This window comes from Protopterus annectens, chromosome 5.part1, assembly GCF_019279795.1.
Source record: "Protopterus annectens isolate FY-2018-M chromosome 5.part1, PAN1.0, whole genome shotgun sequence".
NCBI lineage: Eukaryota > Metazoa > Chordata > Ceratodontiformes > Protopteridae > Protopterus > Protopterus annectens.
This window is the reverse complement of record NC_056736.1, coordinates 634,559,596-634,582,630: the sequence shown is the minus strand read 5'-3', so window position 1 is coordinate 634,582,630 and position 23,035 is coordinate 634,559,596. Positions and strand designations below refer to the sequence as shown.

The 23,035-nt window shown below is 39.4% G+C and overlaps 1 protein-coding gene across 1 annotated transcript in view; it reads right to left on the bottom strand.

Moving 5' to 3' along the window:
- The window catches only part of LOC122803241 (protocadherin Fat 4-like), a 165,761-nt gene extending 144,860 nt beyond the window's left edge, over positions 1-20,901 (bottom strand). Inside the window, exons 1-2 of the mRNA XM_044072839.1 lie at positions 20,838-20,901; positions 11,232-12,142 (exon numbers count right to left, since the gene is read on the bottom strand). Of these exons, the coding sequence (XP_043928774.1) occupies positions 11,232-12,142; positions 20,838-20,901 (975 nt within the window). The remainder of the gene's footprint in view (positions 1-11,231; positions 12,143-20,837) is intronic.
- Between the last annotated feature and the right edge of the window lie 2,134 nt (positions 20,902-23,035).

The following is a 23,035-nucleotide window of genomic DNA, read 5'->3' as shown; positions in this document are numbered from 1 at the left end:
CAATTGACCCTTTATATTTCTTATAACTCTGTAATCTAATATCCTAAGGATGTACTACCCTGTTGATTCTCTGTTTTGTTATGTAACTATTTTAGTGCTAATCAAATGTCTAATATTGTATTGTACATTAATGGAGCTTTTCTCCCTGGGTCTCTGCTGAAAATGGGCTACCAAGCCCAGTCGGACACCATCCGCTAAACAAATGCAAAATAAAAAAAAATAAACATTTTAAAAATGTAAACATCTGTAAGGCTGGGTTACTACTGGAAGAATTATATAAGGCTGTCCAATCCAATGCCAGAGTTAACACTAACCGAGGAGTGCATGAAGTCAAATGGTAATTCATTGAAATGCAACAGCAAAAATGAGTAAGAGCTCCCAAACGAAGGAGGGAGGAGTGACGAAAAAGACAAGAAAAACAAATCCATTACTTGGCACTTAAACTTCTGTAGGGATTCAGGAAGGTGAATGATCACAGGACACAAACCCTCTCTGCTATATACATTCACATACCAATCCCTGAAAAGTGAAGACAGCAGTAACTGCATAGATTCGGGCTTGTCCTCTGCACTAACTGCCATATCAGCCTCACACTTTATACTGCAGTTGTACTCCATGAGATACAAACTGCACATCTATAGTGATTTAGAACTAGGGCTGCAATGATGCTATAAACGTTGAACCTGGTATGTGGCTCATGCCTGCCTGCAGTAAGAGAAACATAGGCTGAAAACATATGAACCATACACGTAGAGGTGTACATGCTCATTACTGAAAGTGAAAGAGGACACTTCTTATAACATCCATCTCCTAGTAACATCAATTATACACAAGCATCCCCATTTAATATATTGTGGCACCACTTTGGTTTCTTTTATATCAATGCTTCCAAGATATCCTGGTGAAGTTTTATGCAAGATACAATTACATCATTCAGTCATCCAATAAAGTGGGGTAATGATTGCTGTTGCAATCATAATGAAAATCATATAGTCTTTGAGAATATCAAGGTAGTCAATTAATTATACATACTAGCAAATTAAAAGATGAAGAAAACTGCTCACATCCTGAAATAAATAAATATCCTTATAGTAAACCAAATGGAACTGCATAGTCTCAAAGGATATGGTTTAGTAAACCAAATGGAACTGCATAGTCTCAAAGGATATGGTTTAGTAAACCAAATGGAACTGCATAGTCTCAAAGGATATGGTTTAGTAAACCAAATGGAACTGCATAGTCTCAAAGGATATGTTTAGTAAACCAAATGGAACTGCATAGTCTCAAAGGATATGGTTTAGTAAACCAAATGGAACTGCATAGTCTCAAAGGATATGGTTTAGTAAACCAAATGGAACTGCATAGTCTCAAAGGATATGGCTAATATACTTAGATTAGTGTTATGGCTGAATTGGGAAGTAGCAGGGAACCATATTCATTCTGATTATCAAGTAAAAAAAACAGATAAGGTCAATGCCCAAATAATATGCTTGCCAGATGTCATTAATGCTTAGTGCAAGAATATCTATCCCAATTGACTTGAAAGGCTGGACTATTTATGTTTATGAATTCTGGTGGAATTTTCCAAAACTCATTCAGTCTTTCTAAAAACACTAGTAATCAGTTTTCTGTTTCTTCTTGTTGTCTTACTCAATTTCACAATATGACGTTTATAATTCCTGTTTAACCAAAAGTATGTACCTATTTGCTGCAGCCCAATAAACATTTATAAAGTCACTTGCACCCATCTATAACTTAGTGAAAGCTAATCAGACTTGATCAACCTTTGCCTATATTGCAGTCCTGACATTTCATGCAGTTTTCATGTGAAAGTCCTCTGTACCTTCTCAGGGCCAGGCATCATTCCACTTTCATAAGGAAATCAAAGAGTACTATGAAATTCCAGCTTACATTTCACAGAACTTGTAAACTAAGATTAACTTCTGGGTTTTTGATTTTAAAGTTCATAGAATTCACCTTGAAGACTCAGATTCAGACATAACCTCTTTTTAAGAAAGATGTAGTACTTATTGCCAGCTAGTAATTCATACATTGGAATTCTGTGTGCCCACTAATTTGAAATATGAAGTCCCAAATTTGTTATCATTTTTCAGAATATGGAATAACTGGTGAACTCCAAATACCTCATCTGAGAAATGGTCTTGATATAGAAGGGATTTAGAATATCTGTGGCTTTGGCAACTGAATAAAGAAACTACATGGGTTAAACTTTTCTTAAATTAGATCCTTTCAAAATTTGTTTCCCCCCAACAAAAAGGAACAAGAAAAAACATATTTTTATAGAGATGAGACAGTACAACAATGAGGATTTTTTAATTTGCTTATTTATTCATTCATTCATTTATGGGGAGAAGAGCTCCATGGGTAGAATTTCAATATGTCTCCATTCATAGAGATGAAGTCTTACCACAAGCCAAATGATCAAGGTTTGATGAGCAGTCTGTGCACTGAAGGAGTTGACTAGGGTTGGGAGGGGACATCACTGTCCCTTGTGGAGGCTGGACTGGTACTGCTGATGTGGTGAACAGAAGATAAGGTGAACTGGGCTAGCTGATGGATATACTACAACATAGACAGTGCCATTTCAGGAGGCTTCTTATATAAAACAAAATGAGACAGGAAATGTGGTCTAACCATAATGGGGTCTATATTCCAAATGATTTCTCTAGAAGCAAGTATATACTACATGATATGCTAAACACATAAAAAAATGAAATAAATATACAGTTGCTGCCCCCCCCACACACACACACACAAAAGCATGCTACATTGCCCACATCCATGTGAAGCATAGTTCCTCCTTCACCCAATTAAAGTATAATTTGGACAATTGGATGGAGAACAGGAAATTCATCCCTGGTTTGACACCTATGTCTCTAATGGACACAGGCAGCCTGTAAATGTTTCACCTCTCAAGCCCCTGATTGTGAAAGTTTTTATCTTCCAAGCTCCTGCTTACACTTAACAAGGGTAACAGAACTTGTCAGAGATTTGGGATGCATGGCTATGCTTAAAAAGACCCTTGTGGCCATTAACCTAGTAAACACTTATGAACATGCAACACACACTTCAATTCACCCAATCAACCTTAAAATATGAACATAAAAGTACAAAAAAAAAAAATTATAATAATAATAAAGAAAAACTCCTAAAAAAACATAATGTCTAGAAAGCCAACAGCAACATACCATGTAGCTTTATATACACACATATATGCAGTGTGCTAAGTTGACTACAGCAAGTTAATTGTAACAATATATAGCATGGCATGGGATATATACACATATTTATTACATTCATTTAATACACATATTATAAACACACATATATATATATATATATATATATATATATATATATATATATATATATATGGGCCTGCTTTCTTTAAATGAAAGCACGTTTCAGTGAATGTCACTTACCCCAGCTCATTCTTCTGAAGTGGCATTACACCAAATGCACGGCCTGCCGAATTCCTTTCCCTGTGAAAGGAACCACTTGGCTACCATGGTGAAATTTGCCCTCTCTTCAGTTTAGTGCATTGGTATATTTAAGTGGGAGGTTGAGAGTAAAGCCCCTCACATGGGTGGTGTGGGGGTCAAAGCCCCTCACTTTGGTGGGTTTAGTTTTGCTTTGTTTTGGTGTAGTACCATGGTGGCCAAGTGGTTCCTTTCACAGGGAAAGGAATTCGGCAGTCCATGCGTTAGGTGTAATGCACTTTGGAGGAATGAGCTTGGGTAAGTGACATTCATTGAAAAGTACTTTCATTTAAAGAAAGTAGACCCTATATATATATATATATATATATATATATATATATATATATATATATATATGTGTGTGTGTGTGTGTGTGTGTGTGTGTGTGTGTGTGTGTGTGTGTAACTAAATAAAATATCAATATTGTGAATGTTGACACTTAAAAATCAACATTCACAATGCCAACAGCTCAGCATGCATGCTCAGAATGTAACCTTGGAGCATGCAAACTCGAAAACAGTGTTCTTTGCAGGGGGAAAGGCCCCTGCACCCCTCCACACCCCTTGCTAATTATAAATACTAACTTTGAGATCCCATAATCCTTGGAGAATGGGCATATTCCCCAACTCCAGGGATTATTGAGCTTGCACACTGATCAGCCATCTGTTCCACAGTAGGTCAACAAAACAGATGTTAACCAAAGTGACACAACTAAAATATGTAAAACCATATGTGTGTGTGTGTTTTTGTGTGTGTGTGTGTGTGTGTGTGTGTGTGTGTGTGTGTGTGTGTGTGTGTGTGTGTGTGTGTGTGTGTGTGTGTGTGTGTGTGTGTGTGTGTGTGTGTGTGTGTGTGTGTGTGTGTGTGTGTGTGTGTGTGTGTGTGTGTGTGTGTGCATGTGCATGCGTGTGTGTGTGTGTGTGTGTGTGTGTGTGTGTGTGTGTGTGTGTGTATATATATATATATATATATATATATATATATATATATATATATATATATATATATATATATATATATATATATATATATATATATATATATATATATATATATATATATATATATATATATATATATATATATAGATACATAGATATATGTTTGTGTGTGTTTCTTTCATGCCTGCAGAATTGGTAAAATAATTTTATGACTGACTCTGCCAACATTTCTTTGTGGCAGGTAGCAGAAGTAGGGATTTCCCGTTACCTCACAGTTGCTTGATCTTAGAGACACAGTTTAATTACAAATCACATATTACACAGTTCAGAGTTTCACAGGTCAAAAGGTACGAATCATCAGGTTATATAGCATAGATATCTATTAATAATAACTGGCAAAGGATGACGTACAGCAAAAATACAACGAAACATATTTGCAGATATTTTCATATATCACAACACAATGAGGAACCATAGGAGATAGTTACATATGTACATAGTGCCAGTATAATACTTCGCATAGAAGCTTTGAATGTTATTTGACAAGTATAGTGTTTTTATTGTATAATGAGATAGGTGGTTCAGTTATAGTAAACATGTTTGGTGGACTATTTGCTCTATGGAAATTAAATTGAGATTAGGTTTAGATGGGGGATGAGTAGCTGAACAATGTTTATCCTGGGGAGTCACAGGAGCATAACCAAGAGTTCATATAGTATGCTTTGAGAAGCATTTTGAATTGGGTAGAGGTGGTAATGTGAGTTCCAAGCTTTTGCTGTGGAATAGCTAAAGAGTGATTTTCCTACATCATTGTTATGTTTGATGACTTCTAGGTGGTTTTGGGTGCTGGATCTTAAAGTTCTAGTAGTGGAATAAGGTATAATTAAATTTTGTAGAGCTGGAATTTTAGTTGGTTGGTAGTAAATTTTATGTGCAAATGACAATTGGTTGAGTTTCAATGGCTGAGGTAGCTCAAGCCACCCTAGTTGCTTGAGAGCTACACAGTGATGGGTCTTACATGGGGTTTCAGTAGCGAATCTAGCAATTTTGTTATAGCAGGTTTCTAGCTTCTGTAGGTGGGCTTTGCAGAGGTTAGTAAGTATTGGTGATGTGTAGAGGAGGGTAGACAGCAGATGTGTCCTGGCTATGGTGGCTTTAGTTTGTTTAGTAAGAAAATGTTTATTGCGATAAAGGAGACCGAGTTTTTTATGAACCTTTTTGATAGTTTGGGCTATATGAATGTCATATTTAAGGTTGCAATCTATTTATACTCCTAAGAGTTTAGTGTTGGAGTTGGGCTGATTGTTATTTTGTTACTGGATATGATGGTGAAGGTGTCATATGGGAGACTGGATCTACCTGTGTTGAATAGGAGAAGTTTTGTTTTATTTGGATTCAGGATTAGCTGAGAGTTAGTGAACCAAGACTCGTCTTGAGAGAAGGACTGTTGAGCCAGGGAGTGTAGGTCATCAAATCAAGTTGGTATCATCAGCGTATTGTACTACTGAGGCATTAGGTGTGGAGGATGAGAGCTGGTTGGTAAATAGAGAGAAGAATAGTGGACCAAGTATGGATCCCTGAGGGACGCCTATGGTAACAGGCAGAGGAGAGGATAGTTGGTTGTGCCATTTCACTGCCTGTTGACGACCTGATAGGTAGCTTTTAAACCATGCTATAGAGTGTGTGTTGATATTTAGTGTGGCTAGTGTGTTAAGGAGGCTGTTATGGTTGACCATGTCGAAGACTTTAGGCAGGCCTAGAAAAATGGCTGAAACTAGTTGTCCTTTGTTTCTGTGGTGGTTAACTGTACTGGAGAAGGACATTAGTGCTGTTGTGGTGCTGTGGAAGGGCCTAAAGCCATGTTGAGTTTTAGTTAGTAGGTTGTTTGTTAGGATGAAGACTATGAGTTGGGTATGAACAACTCATTCCAGAATCTTTGATAAGGGTGATAGAATAGCTATAGGTTGATAGTTATTTAGTTTGATAGTTTGATGGAATTTCCTCCCTTGTGTAATGGTATAATGTGAGAGAGTTTCCATATGTTAGGACCTTTACAATCTGTTATAGATCTGTTAATTAGGATGGCTACAGGGTAAGCTATGGCATCTGCAGCTACCTGTAGGAACTCTGCTGGTAGATTATCAGTGGCCAGGGTGGTTGGTTTAAGCTTTTGGAGGAGTTTTAAAATGGATTTGATTGAGGTTGGATGTAGGGTAAAGTTGGTGCTATTATCATGTGGATTGGTCTTATTGTGGTTGGGTGACAGGTCAGGATTGTTATTCATACTTTGGGTATTTGCAAGGGCTTGCACTGAGTCAGTGAAAAATTTATTGAATTGAGTGGGGATGTTCTCAGCGTTAATTACTGTTTTGGGTATAGGGGTTGTATTTTTTCCTGGTCTTAGTACAGAATTCATAGTGGACCAAAATTTTTGTCAGTTGTAGAGATGTTTTTCTTGGAGGTTTTGGTAGCTGATTTTGTCAGATTTAATGCATTTCTTGGCTTTATTATGAAGCTCTGAGTAGGTTTGTTTTGTTGACTGGGATTTGTTTTTGTGGTAGTTTGTCCATGCTTTGTCCCTGTCTTTGAGGATAGTTTTAGTTTCCATTTTTAGTCAGGGGGCATAGTTGGTCTTTGTTCTAATGGTTCTAGCGGGTGCGTGATGGTCTAATATATGTAAGAAGGTTGAATTGAATTAGTTTACTGCCTCATCTAGTGACAGTGATGTTAATGGTTTCCGATTACATCTGTTTAATGAATTTCTAAACTCTTCTGGTTTGAAGTTTGTTTTGTTCCTGACTATTCGTAAGGTTGTATGGTTAATATGGTGAGTTTTTTTTCTAAGAGGAAGGTAGTTTGATGGTCATTGAGGCTGTTTGGCAGACAGCCTGCTAGAGATACAAGTGAGGGGGTTGGATATAAGTATCCAGTCCAGGATTGACTATTACAAAACAACAAGAAGAGAGTCTTTATTGATTTTGCTACAGATGTTCCTCACAGGATTTTTCACTATTTGGATAACTCTATCAACTTGTCCAATAGAATAAAGATAGTGTGGACTGGACATAATAAGTCTGAATTATTTTTCATGCACTAATCTTCTGGACTACTGTCTTGTATAATTCAGACCACAGCCATAGAGTAGAACATTGCATAGCTTGTATCATGTGACTTTAATGCACTTATCACGCTCGCACTTATTGTGCCTGTAAATGTGTTTATTTCAAAAAGAAAAATCTGTGGTATCCGTGGTTTGTATGTTTCAATAAAGGATATTACATTTTAAACTCAACTGTGGACTACTGTCTTCTATTTTATTATTTTGTAGTATGCATTTTTCAGTTTAATTTTTATTAGTGAACTAGGTGCATAACATAATTCAAGGAGTGAACTTCACACCCTCCACACTGCAAAGTTTCTTCTTGGGTTGTTTTTAAAGGTCTTTATTTCAGAAAAGTACATGGTGCCTCCGAACAGGAACAAATCTGTAACCCCCACCGAACTCCACAGACATTCTGGTGTTGGGTATGCTATAATTTCTTCATCTAGATTGTTCTTATATAATACACTGCAGATAGTAACCTATAATATATAGACTGTGGATAGTTTGTACAGTTTATTTGACTAGAATTGGCAATTTTCCTCTTGCAATTTTTTGCATTTTACTATTTCCAGATGTGATTCGTCTATCTTTTTCTCAGTTATTTGGAACTACTATTTTGTTATCTCTGAACATCATGCTATGAACTTTATTTATTTTTCTTGGAAAAAATAAGGCTGAGTTTCTTTCTTTACCAATGATTTTTGCTTAGAGCAGACCTTCATTGTGACGTCTTTCAGTAAGTAAATCTGCAAGTCAGTGCCAAAAGATCTCTAAAACGCAGTTACCTTTTCACTGGCATTGATAATAATTGGTAACATTGGTAACTTCTCTGCTACTTCTTCCAGTGAGACTTCAGATGATAAATATGTTCTGTTCAACATATCTGCTACTTATAATGGTACGATAAGAGATTTAGGGACATAGGTGGACAGTGGTCTCACCTTTGATAACCACATTGCCACAGACATTCTGGTGTTGGGTATGCTATCATTTCTTCATCTAGATTGTTCTTATATGCTACACTGCAGATAGTAACATATAATATATAGACTGTGGATAGTTTGTACAGTTTATTTGACTAAAATTGGCAATTTTCCTCTTGCAATTTTTTGCATTTTACTATTTCCAGATGTGATTCGTCTATCTTTTTCTCAGTTATTTGGAACTACTATTTTGTTATCTCTGAACATCATGCTATGAACTTTATTTATTTTTCTTGGAAAAAATAAGGCTGAATTTCTTTCTTTACCATTGATTTTTGCTTAGAGCAGACCTTTATTGTGACGTCTTTCAGTAAGTGAATCTGTAAGTCAGTGCCAAAAGATCTCTAAAACGCAGTTACCTTTTCACTGGCATTGATAATAATTGGTAACATTGGTAACTTCTCTGCTACTTCTTCCAGTGAGACTTCAGATGATAAATATGTTCTGTTCAACATATCTGCTACTTATAATGGTACGATAAGATATTTAGGGACATAGGTGGACAGTGGTCTCACCTTTGATAACCACATTGCCACAACAGTCAGGAAATCCTTCTATGTGGCACACCTCATCACTAAGAGCTTTTCATCCAGAAAAAAGGAGGTAATTGTCCCACTGTACTTATCCCTCATTAGACCCATTATAGAATACAATGCCCCATTTGGTATGTACCTCTCAAGACATCTGCAACAACTGGAAAGGCCACAGAATTACCTTAATAAAAGAATCACAGGCCTAAAGCAGATGCCCTATGCTGACCTTCTAAAAAAACTCCAGCTATACCCTGCCGCATATCGTCTACTCAGAGGCAATCTCTGCTTAACATACAAGGCCATATCAAACCCATAGCTGTTAGGACATTCTACACTTAAAGAAATCCCAAGCCCTCTGAGCCACACTCTCCAGGGATCTAAACCTTGTCATAACAATGAACAAAACATGCTGGAGGGATAGGTTCCTGACCTAGACACTCCCCGGACTCTGGAATACACTGCCCATACATGTCAACAGAGCACCTCTTTGACCCTCTTCAAAAGGAACCTTGATGATTGGATGGGAGATAGAAAATTCACCCCGTGGATCACATCAGTCGCCCTGCTAGACAGAGGTCCAGGGAAGTAAATATTGTGGGAAGAAATAGCCAGGGAATTGTTATTGCTAGGCTTGTATAGGCCCTAGGGCCAATAGCCTAGTACCAACCTATGAACCTATGTTTTTTTTTTCATCAGCCAAATGAACAAAGGAAGACTCCATAGCAAAGGAACAAAAATAAGTTTCTAGTCTTTTTAAAAACTTCTGTTTAGCAGAGAAACCAGGCTTTCTGTGAAGACTCATTCAGAGGGTCACAGCTTGTGAAGCACAAGGTGAGTAGGCAGTGGTAGATGAATAAAAATACCATAGCTAGTAGAAACAAGGGAGTGCAGTAAGAATACTTGTACCAGCAAAGACAGTTTATTCACAGGATATTGCAATGAAGGAATTTATTCCCAAGCAGCAGTACAATGCATTTCTAAATCAGCTACACTTATGGCTGATGAATGGTGTGTGTTATTCTTCTTTCTGAGAATTCTGTCTCTTAAAGAGGGCTGGGATTAAGAGTGGAATAGATTTGTTTGGCAAGTAAGCCAGTTTGCAGCACGAAGGAAGACACAGGCTTTTCCTTTTTGGAATTAGAAGGGTAATAAGAGCAGACAGACAAACAGTGTTTTCCAGGGTCTAGATGTGCTACTAGACAGCCAAAGAACTGAAGGAGAGAGGGTCTGTAGACTGAACTGGTACAATGATGTGTAGAATTTAAGTGCCCAGCTGTAAATCAAGTTAGTCTGTTTTTTTTTTTCTGGCAGTTCTTAAATGATTTGAATATGAAATGACTTTTAATATGATATTTCAACCCACACTACAGTATTATGATCTGTACATTTATTTGCACCAGTCTGTACAAGACTGATTTAGATAGGTTTTGCAATAATAGTTTAATGTGCTATGAAATGTTTATCTATTGATAATGATTCACTGGAATAGACAGAGGATATTGCAATGCATATGGCTTTGTGAACACTGATGAAAAAATAAGGTGAAAAAAATCAAGTAATCCACATGAATTTGAAGCTGATGCACATATCTGTCTATCGCTTGCACATGTAAGATCTGGCTTTGGGCAAGTCTCAGAAGGCTACAGCTCTAACTGTAGCACTGCTACATGCATGATATACTGCAATGTATTTCTCTTATTGTTTAGAATATTGCTTAACTGTGCCTCTAAATACACATTCTGTAGATTAGTTCACCTTCTCACAGGAATAAAAATGATTGCATTATTACGTTATTTCACTTATGCTGCACTATGTTATCAAGCATCACAATGTTATTTTCTAGTTGTGTTCATATTATATTTGTCTTCTTGCTGCTTGTTGGATGGACTTGTGCCATACTAAGTAATGTCTAAAATTTCTCTATAACTCCTTCCCCACAATGAAAGACACATTTCATTTATTCTCTTACACTGCATTGCTGTAATTATTTTTTATTTCACAATATTTATCCTGTAAGATGAATGATCCCTGCTGTGGTCAGTGTGAGTACCCACTGTTTACATTAGTAAATAAATACACTGGAACATACTAATTGCATATTGGCAAAAACAAAAATACTTATGTGTTACTCTTTTGGCTTAATTAGTATTAATAAGGGTCCAGCAACATACCAGATAGACTGACTGAGGCAAGTGCGTTATGTTCTCTGGTAAATGCAGATTAATCGTCTCAGACTGAAATGCAGGAGCATCATCATTGACATCCAGCAGAATTATGTTAACGGTAGCTTTTCCAAACTTGGGGACAATTCCTTTATCAGACGCAGTGACCACAAAAGTATACACTGGAGTTCTTTCACGATCAAGCTTTTTAACAACAATGATTAGTCCTGTGACAGAATCAATCAATAACTCGCTGCATGGAGTGGCGTATCTAACTTCTCCATTCGTGCTGTAGTCTGGATCTGAAGCCGAAACTGTCAGTAGCTCTGAGCCCAGGGCTATGTTTTCATAAACTGTAATATTGTAAGTCTCATAAGTAAAAGATGGACTGTTGTCATTTATATCTGCAATATCAACAGTCATGTTTAATACTGATGAAAGAGAAGGCAGTCCCTTATCTCTGGCAACCACTTTTAAAAAATACTGGTTAATCGTCTCTCTGTCCAGTGCTCCAGTGAGTAAAAGCTCCCCACTTGTTTTGTTAATTGCAAACTTCTGATGAGTTAAGTTCTCCGTTTCATAGACAACAACACCATTATCACCTGTATCCAAATCTGTGGCTTGAATCACTGTAACTATTGTACCAACAGTGACATTTTCAGACAAGCAGATGTAATTAGTAGTAACAAAGCATGGTACGTTGTCATTGATATCCTCAATGTAGAGTGTAATGTGCATGCTACTGCTAAGTCTCGAGGATTCTGGGACTGATTTGTCAGCAGCCTGTATAATTAAATTATAAACAGACTGCTGCTCACGATCTAGATGTTTCTGTAGTTGGAGTGTGCCATTTGAATTAATGGTGAAACACTGCTGAGCGTCGCCTGAACAGATGGTGTAGTTCAGAGCAGCATTCTGACCTAAAGAGTAAACAAAAGATTTAAATGAAGTATAATAAGAAGCGATCAAATACGAATATTATGTTCATAAAATAAAAATTGATGACTCGGTTAATTATATGCATCAAAGCTTGTAAATATTTGCAGTGCACTTTGCAATAAATGTGAATATACTAGAAATACAGAACCTAAAGAAACAACATTATTTCTCTGTAGCTCCATGGTTCATTCATATACTACACTCATTCCTGCTTTATTCTTCATGTCATTAAACTAGCCAAAGTTAATTCTCAAATGTAGCTATTCTACAGAACATTAAAAAATATAATGCAATGCAAAGTAATATGCATGCATAGTGTCATTAGAATAACCCAGCGCTTTCATCAACTGGCTTTCTCAGACCAAAATATTGTTGGTCATTGCTGGATTATTTATACATTCAAAAAGAGTAAGCAGAGAAGGGGAGTTAGAGCAAACAAATAATAGAGATAGAAGACTCTATCTGGCCAATCAGTTGTAGGAGCCAATGAGGATGAAGGAACAATCATCCTAATTTGCATTTCGGTCTGCTATTGCTGTTTTCATGCCAGGAGGGGTTTGCGGGGTGGGGGAGGTTGAGGGGCTTCGTTGATTTTGTGGTGTTATTTGTTGCAGTATCTAAAGATGCTTGATGTTAAAGGTCTGACTGTTTCACACAGAGAAGTTGGTCTACTACTCAAAGATAATCTTTACCTATGAACAAATACTAGAAGACTAGAAAATCATGAAGAAGAGGGAGAGAGAGACATAGCCTCGGGCCTCCATATGAGCAGAAGATTCAAGAAGACGTATTGTTGGTCTTGTTTTTGAAATACCCTGTTCCCTTTCAATAAAGCTGAATTTAAAGAAGACTGGAGAGAAGGGTTCATTTTTTTCCTACTGAAGTTATTTCAGAAGCCAGATATAAAATAACAAGGAAACAACATTAATAATACAAAGATATGAATCAGTGCGCTAGTAGTTGTTATAATATCTTAAGCAGGCGATAGGCTTAACAGCAAGGAGGCAACACGCTTCAAATAAAAATCTAACAAAGGGCTCCAACAGCTATTATTACTGCTAATTCAGGTTACAAGCAAAATAGCAGGGCGGTAGCAGGCACTGAAAAGATCTGTCTGAGAGCTCAAGCATCTGTTCAGAGGGGGTCCTAATCAATATGGGACAGCTTTTTTCCCTCCTATTGTAACCTCCACCGTGGTCAAATCGGACCACATGTCAGCCACATTCAACTTAAGACGAAAGCCAGAAGCATCCTCTAATACCTCAGAATTCTGAGACTATGTAAAGGCTAATCTACAAAAAATGAGTGATGACCAGACTGAATTCAAAAGTCCCTTCCACCTTGACGATCCCATTGCATATACAAAATCCTTAACTGCCAAATGCTCTGCAGATGTAAATAGTTGTATAGATGCTTCTGGCCCCCTCAGAAATAAATATGATGCAAAATTCAAAAATAAATCCCTGTGGCGGAACCCTAATATAAACATAACCTATAAAAAATCAATGAAAGCAAAAATAAAGTTAACTGTCAAGAAGCCAAAAACACTCTTGCTGAACTAAGCAAGGAACTCCGATTTCTGATCAAATCAACCAAAAACAGATATGAAGTAAAAATAGCTATCCAGACAAAAAAATAATCACAAAGCCCTTCTTCAACTATGTAAGAAATCTCAGAAACAATAACAATCACTCTGTAGAGCTACTAGTAAATGATATGACATACATAGACCCAGACAACATAATTTTCTAGCGGATTCACCTACTTTCCTCCAATGATTTCAAATCAAATACTCACATCTACAACCTCTCCTCAAGTCTCCCAAGAAAAAGTTCTCAAGCCAAGGCACTATCTAAGGCCAAGAAGACAACATCTATAGGGCCAGATAACATACCAGGCTGCTTACTGGCTAGCACGAAACAATAACTGTCAGACCCTTTACAGAGGTTTTCAATATTATCCTCAAAACAATCTTTGTGCGGGAGGAATGGACAACAGCAACAGTCATTCTTTTGCATAAAAATAGGGCTATAACAGACCCACAAAATGACCGACACATAAGACTGAACAACTTTATCTGTAAGGCTATGGAAAGGATCATTATGGAATTAATAAATAGGGATATAGGTAACCTAAAGACTCTCAACCCAACCCATTTTTGATTCATCAAGGGCAGGACCTGCCTACTTAATCTGGTTGACGTCTTCAAAAATCATTGAGGCAATGGACAGGGGCAAATCAGTGCACACTGCATATTTGGAGCTTGTAAAGTTCTTCAACACCATCTCACACTCCGTTATCATAGATAAATCCTACCAGCTAAATGTTAGTCCCTATGTAGCTCACTGGATAGCAAAATGACTCACAAATAGAATACAAGAAGGAAGGGTGGGTGGCAAATAAAATACAAAAAGAAGGGTGGGTGGAAAATAGAATACAAGAAGGAAGGGTGGGTGGCTGTACCTCCTCCAAAAGACCTGCACTAATGGAGTGGCCCAGGCACCAGTCCTTCGGCCACTCCTCTTTAGCATTTAATTATTTCTCAGCGGACAAAGCTAATTTTGAGGAATTGTGGCTGACCAAGTCTGCAGATGACTGCAAACTTTGTGCCATCCTAGACTCCGCAGAGGACACCATGATCCTACAAGAGGTCCTGTCCCAAACAAATAGTGCCATTACTATGGACTGAAATTAAATGCCAGAAATGTATAATTGTATCCTTTGGCAAGCATGACACCCTTTTGTAACTATTGGGTCTATATTGAATCAGTGAACGCTTAAAAAAGCGAATTCTGATTCATTGACCCTATGTAAGCGAAAGCTTGGGCTGGTTTCGGGAGTTTGCCATTTCCTCCACTGTGGTGTGATCTCGGAGTTGGTATATTTAAGTAGGGGGGTGTGGGGGGCACAGGTCCCACATTGAGGGGTATATACTGTTTAAAGATTTTTTTTTTTTTTTTTTTTTGTGGAACAGAGATTTTTTTCCCTGGGAAAAAAAATCGCTGTTCCGAGTGTTTGGGATTGTAAGGTTTCGCTTACATAGGGTCAATGAATCAGCATTCACTTTTTTAAGCATTCGCTGATTCAATATAGACCCTAACTATCACATTGACACTCCCCTGAAAATTGATCCCATAGTTAGAGATCTGGAAACCTTTGATGAGAATGAACTTTCCTTTGATCACCATGTGTCCACTATTGTATGGAAGTCCTTTATCATTGCAGAGCTTATACTGAAGGGTACTGCATCCAGATCCAGGGACATAATTGTTCCTCTCTACACTCAGTACTCATTAGGCCAGTCATTGACCATAATGCCCCTTTTGGCATGTACCAATCCAATCACTTGTAAAAGCCGGAATGGCCGCAATGCTTCTTCACTTATAAAATCAAGGGACTAAATCATAAAAACTACATACACCATCTCAAAGCTTTGTCTCTCTTCTCTATATTATACAGGCTACTGAGAGGAAACCTCTGCCTCACATATAGAGCCTAAGCAGATCCTGCTCTGTTAGACGTATTACAAATTCAGAAGTCTAATGGTATCAGAAGGACTCACTCAAGGGACCTCCTCAATCTTTTTTTTTTGCAAGTTTAACAGAACGTGCTGGAAGGACAGGTACTTATCACAGGGAATTCCACTATTAGAGAATTGACTTCCCCCCCAAGTAAATCAGAGTACTTCTCTTATTGTATTCAACTATAACTTGGACAAATGGATGGGTAACTGCAAATTCCTCCCTGGTTTAACATCAATGGCCCTCATGGAGAAGGTGAAACATATAAGTACACAACATATTCTTGTGCAGTCCCATTTTTGGAGATTCATATTTGTATGGCCTGTGTTTGGAGATTCATAATTGTGCAGCCCATATTTGGAGATTCATACTTGTACGGCCCCATCTTTGGACATTCATACCTGTATGGCCTGTGTTTGGAGACTCACATTGCAAAATAGAAGGGCTAATAATTACCTTGGGAAATCAAGGTTAGGGTTCTTAAGATCCTAATAGATCAATAGCCTAATAAGTATTTCTGAACCTATGAAGAAGTGTTATGGCAAGAGGGCACATAAACAGACAAGATAAAGAGAGAGAGAAAGACAGACACTGGTATAACATTACTACAAAAATAAACCAATACAATGTTTTGTTGCATGCAACATCCTATAACTCATCAGTTCTATTCAAGTGAACTCTAAGTCCATTTTTCTAAGATACCTCTAGTTCCTTACATCTAACCTGGAAAAGGCATCATGTTTTTTCATGTATTTTTAAATTTTTTAAGTGTTTCAGCATGTGTCACTTACTAGGCCAGAAGTTTCATAAGTCCATTATCCACTGTGTGTAGGAATTATTTCTGACAATCACATTGGGTTTCACTCCTTCCTTTTTCTTCCTTGCCTTTTGTATCTCTTGAAGAAGTCTCTGTCACATTCCTCCAAGCTCTGTTCTTCTTTGTTCCCAGAGTCTATGTATGTTGCCTTTCAGCCTGTCCTTGTATAAACTGTGATGCAGTCCCTATACTAGTTTTGCTACATTTTGTGAAACCTTTCCTTTATGTGTATGTCGCTCTGTGGCTAAAGCTGCCAGAATTGTTGGCTCAGTGATGAGATGGCTGAAGCCCTGACTTTGACCCAGATGACCAGGACTGTATAGTGACTTGGGCACTGGAGGGTCTGTCAGGTCATGGGAAGGATAACGGTAAGTATACAATGGGGATAAAAAGATAGAGCAACGTAACTAGAAGTCAAGACTTCATGGAGCATAAACAGCCTCAAAGTCAGCAAAGACTCCAAGGAGGTTCAGTAATATACACTTTAACTCAGGCAACCTATTCCATGCAAGTCTTTTTGAAAATCCTATTTATGAACTACAAAGCAGTCAGAGTTAGTGGGGGAGAGGACAGAACCCCATTCCAAATCCCTTTCCCACTAAGGATAGCATTTCACAGAGATGCATTGACCTTGGATTTGTTGCATTTAGATGGACAGGCTTGAAGGGAGTGCTTTGGGCAATAAGTTGCATTTTGTTTTGCAGTAAGACATGGATGTTCAACATTTTAAAATTTGGTTTGCAAAAGTGAGTTTCAGTAAGTTGTCTTGGAAACTGGAGGTTTTAAAAAACAAGTATTTAATAGTCCAGACTTTGGTTTGAAATAGTTGAAAATTAGTGGACCAGAGACCATAGAAAGGTTGCCGCATTCTGTGTACGTGAATAAGTGCTTTATTTTTAAGACAAAGTACCTGGGGCATGAGTTTCATATGATATAGACTGGGTCTTTATTCACCAAAGTGCTGGGTAAGCAATATCTCCTGTGTGAGCTTCTTCTTCTGTTGTTATGACTTGTTTAATAACATTTTCTCAGCAGATCTGGCATGATGCCAGAAGCATAGGGTACTTAACTAACACAGGATGTTTTTTTTTTTTAAATCTGATTTTGGGCTTGCATCACTGTCTCAACTGCTGCATGTATTCTGCCAGGGCTTGTTGCTACTGGATGCAGGTCTGCAAACACACTAACTCAAAGTGACCAACTGTCCCTGTTTTTCCAGGACAGTTCCAGTTTGGACTCTCTGTCCCAGAATCCTGAACATTGTCTTTGGACCACAAAAATGTCCCAGTTTAGACCGCTCAGTCTGAATGGTGACCTGACTTCCTGGGACAGCCAGTCCCCTTGCTTTCCCATCCTGAGCAGCTCTGGGGACTTTGCAATTTTTCAGGTGATGCCATTAGATATGGGGTAAGGTTGGATGCCTTCTTCCTGACAGGATCCTTTCAGGCCCTGCTACCATCTGTTAGTCACTCCCTCAAAGACTTCCATCATGGGGTGCTCTGCCTGATCCCACTCACCCAGCCAGGATCTCTCCATGTCCCACACCCATCTGCCCAGAGCTCCCTTACTGACTTCTGTCAGGGGCGACCCCTACAGGCCTTCCCTTCGAGCTGTCCAAGAGACCTTCCCCAGTTGCTGCCCCCCATGTCAAGGGATTCTGCCACCTTCATGTCTCCTGCAGGCTGCCAAACTGTGCTGGATTGTTCATGCCATCAGACCCTCTCAGGGGAGCTTCCCTCTGATCCTGTCCACCCCTCCAGAACTCCTCTAGGCCACTGAGGGGCAAATCCACTCTCATGAAGGCTTCAGAGTCCCCTTGCTTTCCCATCCAAAGCAGCTCTGGGGACTTTGAGGTTTTTCAAGGATGCCGTCGGTTATGAGGTGAAGTTGGATGCCTTCACCCCAGCAGGAGCTCTCCAGGCCCCTCTGCCATCCACCCTGATGCTCCCTCAGGGTCTATATTAGAAACTCAGAAAGGCTAAACCCCGAATGTATGTACATCGACACATAAAGGTCGATGTACATACAAAGCGAAACACGTAAATGGCGAAAATCAAAACACCAAGCGTGTTTCGTAATCAAAACGCATCAAACAAGTAAGTAAAATAAAAACTAAACATTAATTTAATACGCTTTTGCAGGGGGGCAAGCCCCCCTGCACCCTCCACACCTCCTAACTTATATATACTAACTCTGAGACTGCACTACAATGGGGATAAGGACATATTTCCTTATCCCTACCATCCCCATGATGGCTAAAAGACACGTTCAGCATTTTGAATTTCACCATTTATATGTTTCGCTCTGTATGTACATCGACCTTTATGTGTTGATGTACATACATTCGACATTTAACCCTTTTGTGTTTCTAATATGTAACCCTTTCTCAAGGACTTCCATCATGGGGAGTTCTGTCTGACCCCGATCACCCAGGCAGGAGCTCTCTAGGCCCCGCCACTGTTTGCCAGTCACTCTCTTAAGGACTTCCATCATGGGGGTGCCAGTGCCTGACCCTGCTCACCCAGGCAGGAGCTCTCCAGGCCTTGCTGCTGTCCTCCCCAGTGCTCCCTTAAGGACTTCCATTGTGGGGAGCTCTGCCTGAACACCCCCCCCCATCCAAGCAGGAGCTTGCCCACCCTGTCACTATCTGCCTCTTTCCCCCTTCCAGACTTCCATTCGGGAAGGAGCATAGTCCATACCTCCTCACCCAGGTGCAAGCTGTCCTGTCCCTGTGACTTTCCACCTCTCTCTCCCTTCCAGACTTCCATCAGGATGGACCCCCTCCAGGCTTCCACTTCTACCCATTGAAGAGGGAGCTCTTTTCCAGGGTTACATATCTCCTGAATGCTGCCAAATCATACAGTGTCACGCATGCTCTTAGAGCCTCTCAGGGGAACTTCCCAGCTTCATGGAACCCTGCTGGGCTGCGAAGCCTCAGACAGTCCCTCATCCAGACTTCTGTGACACTGGTTCTCCCCTTTGCCTTGCTCCTAGGGCTTTCAAACTCACAGGGGAGATGGCCCTGGGTCCCCCCATCTCTGTGTTTTTCAATCTCTCTCTCCCATGGTGCCAGGCTCTGATGAATGTGCATCGCTTCGAGCCTCCTGGCATGTGGCCTCTTGGCTCCTGGCTGGTGCTGTTCACACAGTGACATCCCCACAGTGCTGGGTGAAGGACAGGAGGCTAACCTGCTGGCCCCAGTGCGAGATGACATGGCGGCCGTAGCTCCAGTCCTATGGGGTCGGGAAATGAGATTGCAGACCTGGCTTCCCAGGGCAGTCCTCAAGTGTCCCAGTTTAGGTCCTGTAACAAGATGGTCACCTTGTACTAACTGCCATTAGTCTTGTGATACAATTTCCACTAAAATCTGACACAGACATTGTTTTTACAAGTTTGTACCACACACTCATTTACGAATCTTATTTTCATATTTTATTCTTGTTTTGCACTCCATTGAACCACTAACATATTTTTGCTTTATTTTTTCAACTTTTGATACAAAATGACAGTCATATAACTATAATCATATCCTAAGGACGGTCTAAGAGCTGAAAGTTCTGGATTCAATGTTGTGTGCTCCATCTAACTGCAGATAGCACTGGGAACAAACCAGAAAGATTCCAATGTGACGTTTCTTCATATTGAAAGTAAAAAGCCATCTGGGAATTTAACATATTTACTTTTAAAATGGAAGAAAAGGTAAACATTTTGGTCTTTCAAAGCAAATTTCGGGCATGTTATGAGCAAAGAAGATCCTGTCCTAATTGTGGCATCTGTTTCACTAAAAATAAAATAATTCAGGAGAAAACAGATGTTTGTGATGGTCTTATAAATCACAGCGTTAAGAGTGTAAATCTGCTGATTTAGAAGATTTTCTTATAAGAAAAGAATAGTTTGTGGAATCATAAATGGAACTCTAAGGGCAGACTAATGAAAAAAGTTAATTTAATACTGGAGAAAGCTATAGATGTATGTAGAGTACGTGCACAACTTAAAAATATCACACATGTCAGAAGCATGTAAAATAAGGGCTGCTTATAAAACATAATGTATAAATAAAGCTTAATTTTACTATAAACAGTAAAAATAACAAAACTACAGGTGATTGCAAGACTTTCAAGGTGGTAGCTGGTAACAAGAGCAGACAGAAACCACACCAAGATTGTTGGACATTCTTACCCACCCACAAGAGCTCCTCTACCGGGAGATGCATGGTTTGCACCACACCCCTTGCTAGGCAGTGCCATGCTGTTGGGTGGTGAACATCTGTTACAAGACATGCCACTGCAGTGACTGTCACAACACCAGGGATAGTCTCTTCTCTCCTTAGTCACTTACACAGCAGATTTAGCTGTGGACATGCTAGCACCATGTGACCAGGATCTAGGATGTCCACTTCCATGGTGGCCACCATTCATGGAGATAACAGTAGAATGGTTTTCTGGACAGCACCTGAGACCTGGTATGCAACCATCAGAGAGCATGGCACATGCTATGTGATTTAGTCTATCAAAACTTTCACACGCACAGTCCCAGAGGTTGTACCACACACCACCTGAGTTAGCTGCACTAACTGAAATGGCTGTGGTGACATGAGCCTGTGCCTCCATGCTCTATTCAGGGAGAGAATGGTACCTGGGTCTCCAAGTAACACCAGTACTTACAAGTCCCATATGTATAACCTCACTCTATGAATCTTACAACAGATATGGATGACTGCTCTGTAGGGGTCTCACACTATCCTGGGTTTCACTGGCCCCCATAATCTGTCCCTTCTGTTTGACGTGCATCTCTTGGGTCATGGTAGGCACAGATGCTGTTTCCATGGTCGGAAAAGGAGATCCAGGTGTCACATTCCCTGTGTCTGACCTGCCCACAGTACTCCCTAAACATGTCGCTTCTTCATCATCATTATCATCATCATTATGAATAATAATACCTATTTGTTAAATTCTAGGTTCACTGGATGTACAGCACTTTTTCAGGGGCAACTCAGGAACAATGTCTGGTTAAATGACTTGGCAATGCAGGAGCAAAGACTGGCAAAGTAACTTGCTGAAGGTCACACAGTAAGTAAATGGGAGCTGAGAGAATGAATCAAACTGTCTACTATAAAGACCCACAGCTCACACCTTTAATCTCTGCACCAACTGCTAGGCACAGCTAGATGAATTACTGGAATCAGATAGTGGCAGTTCCACAGTGATGCTGCCTGATAGTGATTTACCTGTGGACACAACAAATCAGAAATTTCAGTCTAAAAATACCTATCATTTTGAACATAGTCTTAGTGGAAATGTCATATGTCAGTGTTGCCCAGCAGTGCCAGTAAATACCTTGATTCATGCTTATGCCATTGCAGACTGTATCACTGACATTCCTACTTTACCCAAAACCCACAGTGTTGGTCAGATGGGCAGTGAGTGCATGAGAAATGTAAATAGTATTTCTGTAAATACAGATATCACAGTACCCCCCCCCCGAGTAATCTCCTACTAATAAAAATGAGTCACTCTGCAGCTCTGCTCCAAGGTCTGGTATTATTACTGTGGGATTATCCAGATGTTACACTGCCTCTAACGGGGGCCAGGACCTCCTCCATCTCTGTCAGATTGCTAGACTGATGTCCCACCTCCCTTCAATCTACCTTCCTGTGCAAGGTGAACAAGTCTTTTTCCAGCCACATGGTTGTTATATGTGGCCCTATGGGAGGACTGCTGATAATTGCAGTCCTTGCCTCCAATAGCATGGATGTCTGCCACAAGATCATTCCATGCACAGTCTTTGAAGGCCTAACCAGCAGCCTGCCTGAGGAGCTACTGCCCGTGGAGACAGAAGATATGCAGTAGCACCTATTTCTTGGCATGTGAGAACTTGGTCTTTCTCATTTTCTTCCCATTACAGGAAATAATGTTATCCAGTTGATCCTGGCCAGGCATGCTTTTGTAGGTATGGAAAACACTTGTATAAGTATGATGGTACTGATTAGCAGTACCCCCTAATTGCCTCACTGTACCCCTGATTGTCTGTACATGTCACTGATCGTATAGCATGGAATGTAAAACACTGGCAATGTGGTAAGTACATTTACAAGTAAACATGTTGAAAGAAATGCATGATTCTTAAGCAAACTGCATTTCATCATGTCTAACAAGTATCTCTGGAAAGTACCTATACTTCTGTGATGCATACCTCTCAACCTCTTAGAGTAAGAAATTGGGACAAAGCCACAAATAATTGTGGGACAAAGGCCCAAAAATAGGGACTTTTTTAATATTGCTCTTACAAACTAGTTGATAGACTAACAGATTTTGATTTGCATAATTTTTCTGAAGGATGTGAAGTCTGAAACTCAAATGTCTGCCATTATTTTCTGACTTCAGTCCTCAATGATTTGAAAATGATTTGCCAGAAAACCACAATTTTTATGAGAAACAAGCCAAAAATATGAGGCAAAAATCTGGACATTCTGCAAAAATCTGGACAGTTGAGAGGTATGGTGTAATGTCTTCATGCAGTACCCTCACACTTAAATC